This window comes from Olea europaea, chromosome 16, assembly GCF_002742605.1.
Source record: "Olea europaea var. sylvestris chromosome 16, O_europaea_v1, whole genome shotgun sequence".
Taxonomy (NCBI): domain Eukaryota; kingdom Viridiplantae; phylum Streptophyta; class Magnoliopsida; order Lamiales; family Oleaceae; genus Olea; species Olea europaea.
Window position 1 is genome coordinate 11,418,092 of NC_036252.1, and position 2,551 is coordinate 11,420,642.

The 2,551-nt window shown below is 35.7% G+C and overlaps 1 protein-coding gene across 1 annotated transcript; it reads left to right on the top strand.

Annotated features, from left to right (window-relative positions):
* The first annotated feature begins 541 nt into the window (after positions 1–541).
* Positions 542–2,124, top strand: LOC111412819 (proline-rich protein 4-like). Its single transcript, XM_023043714.1, has 2 exons — positions 542–767; positions 1,024–2,124. The coding sequence occupies exons 1-2, from the start codon at positions 620–622 to the stop codon at positions 1,983–1,985; spliced, it is 1,110 nt and encodes a 369-aa protein (XP_022899482.1). The 5' UTR covers positions 542–619; the 3' UTR covers positions 1,986–2,124.
* The last annotated feature ends 427 nt before the right edge of the window (positions 2,125–2,551 follow it).

Consider the following 2,551-nt stretch of genomic DNA (forward strand, 5'->3'; position numbering starts at 1 on the left):
TAACAATTACATCTTTTGGCAAAATTAATTTCATCCATTAGATCACAACTTTTCAAGATTGATTGTCTAGATTGCACCTTAGCAAAAGGTTATGACTCTTTATTTTGTAACTTTTGCACTCCCATTTATTTTAAATCAATAAAATAATTAAACGAAAATCGTCAATAGAAAAGCCTTCAATGTTATTAAGGCCCTATTTGGTAGAATTGAAAATCAGATTTTTAGTAAATTTTGATAAAATGTGTGATCAAAATTAATTTTTGACTTTAACACTTTAACTTAAATTAAAATCTGAATTTTAATTTCTATCAGGGGCTATATGGTGGATTTAAAAATAAATAAAAGTAATTTTGATATTAAGAAGAGTGGCACCCAATCAAGAAGATTTTTTCAATTCTCACATTTAAATCTTTATATTTATATACCCATGAATGCCAAAATATGAGGCTAAACGTAACATGTTTAATTGTGCTTAAAACTAAGTCACTTTTAAGCTACTTACAAGTACACTTCAGAGTTTGTGTGTGTATGATGTATCTCCTCTATATATATAACTATGATCTTGTGAGTTCTCAATTTTAGGGTTTTTCTCTCCTTGAGATCTCAGAGGGAAGTTCCAATGTGGGTTCATTTTCTAATTTGTTCTTTGTTCTTTGCATTTGTACTGAGTTTTAGCTATGCAAATGACAAGAAAATTGAGGTTGCTGGGATTGCAGAATGTGCTGACTGCAAAGAGAGCAACATCAAATCTAGTCAAACCTCTTCAGGTAAATTCACCTTCTTCCTGATGCATGCTCGACTAGATAGTATTGAACATCATAACTAACAAACGTTTACATGTATGTGATAGTGGATTAGGATGTTGCATATCTCTGTTCTTTAATCTTATCTGATTCAATGTACAAATGACAAATTGGATTGGATAACACGATACAAGATTAACGAAGAAAAAGAAGTTAAGTCACTTTTGTAGTATATTCATGGACGTCTCGTGTATACTAAATTGTTCTCCATGTTTTGCAGGGCTACATGTAACCATTGAATGCAAGCTCAAGAATGGAGAAGTTAAAAGCAGGGGGAAAGGAAAAGTTGAGGAAGGAGGAAAATTCGAAGTTTTACTTCCTGAGAGGATTCTGCAGGAAGGAAAACTCAAGGAGGAATGCTATGCTCAACTTTACACTGCATCTGCTGCATGTCCAGTCCACAGTGGCCTAGAGGAATCCAAGATTGTCGTTTTCAAATCAAAAACTGATGGAAAATACAGATTGAAACCAAAGGGAGTTCTGAAATTTTCCTATTTATTATGCAAATCTGATTTCTATTGGCCATTTCGTCATCCACGTTTCCCTCCATGGGAGAAAAATTTTCCCCCATTGAACCATTTTGGCTATCCATGGTTTTTACCTCCATTTCCACCAATTTTTCACAAACCATGCCCTCCCATTTACATGTCAATGCCACCTCTGCATTCCCAGCCAAACCCACCAGCGCCCAGCCAGCCTCCTACTCAGTCACCCATAAATCCAACCCCACCACCAATTTACCAGCCACTTCCTCCTCCAATTCCAATTTACAAACCAAAGCCACCGGTAAAGCTACTTCCCCCACCAATTCCAATCTCCAAACCACCAATAAAGCCAGTTCTGCCACCGCTTCCAATATCCAAATCACCAGTAAAGCCACTTCCTCCACAGGTTCCAATCTATAAACCACCGGTAAAGAAACTTCCGTCACCGGTTCCAATTCACAAACCACCAGTAAAGCCAGTTCCACCACCAGTTCCAATCTACAAACCACTAGTTCCAATATACAATCCACCAGTTTACCAGCCACTTCCACCACCGGTTCCAATTTACAAGCCATTTCCACCAATCCTCTGGAAACCCTGTTTTCCTTTCCCATGGATTCCTCCACATTACTTCCACCACCCTAAGATCGGGTGGTTCCCGTTTCCTCCCCTACCTCCTCTTATTCCTCCCCCGTAGGCTTCAGCTGGTGTGAAACTGAGCTGGAAACATCTAGTTTCACTTATTTTAGATGTTAAAATTTCCATTTATGCAATGAAAAACTCTCAGACAGTAAACAACTGAAAATAAATGAATGCTAAGAGAGATGGATCAGTTTTAATTCCCAGAGTTATTTGCATGGCGTTGATGTGTATTAGTTTGTTGAATTCAAATCATAATTACTTTCTTTGAGATAGGGAAAAGAAAAGAACCCTAATTTGGACTTCTGAAAAAGCTACCTAATAGTGCATGGTATGATTGACAAGTAATAAATGTAGGAATTTTATAAAACTTTAAATCTCAATAACATGAAATTTTAATTACTTTATTGTCAAAATCCTTCATGTCAAATGATCAAGATAATTATAAAGTGCAGAATATATCTTAATTCATTGGGAATATTTCTTTAATACTAGATCTTGATTCCGGATCTTGAATATTGACTCTTTTGATTCTTGAGTTTTTTTATCTTGGTTTTGCTTTTTGATCCATAGTATTGATTCTTGAATTCATTCATCTTAATTTTTGATTGTGGATTTTTTGAA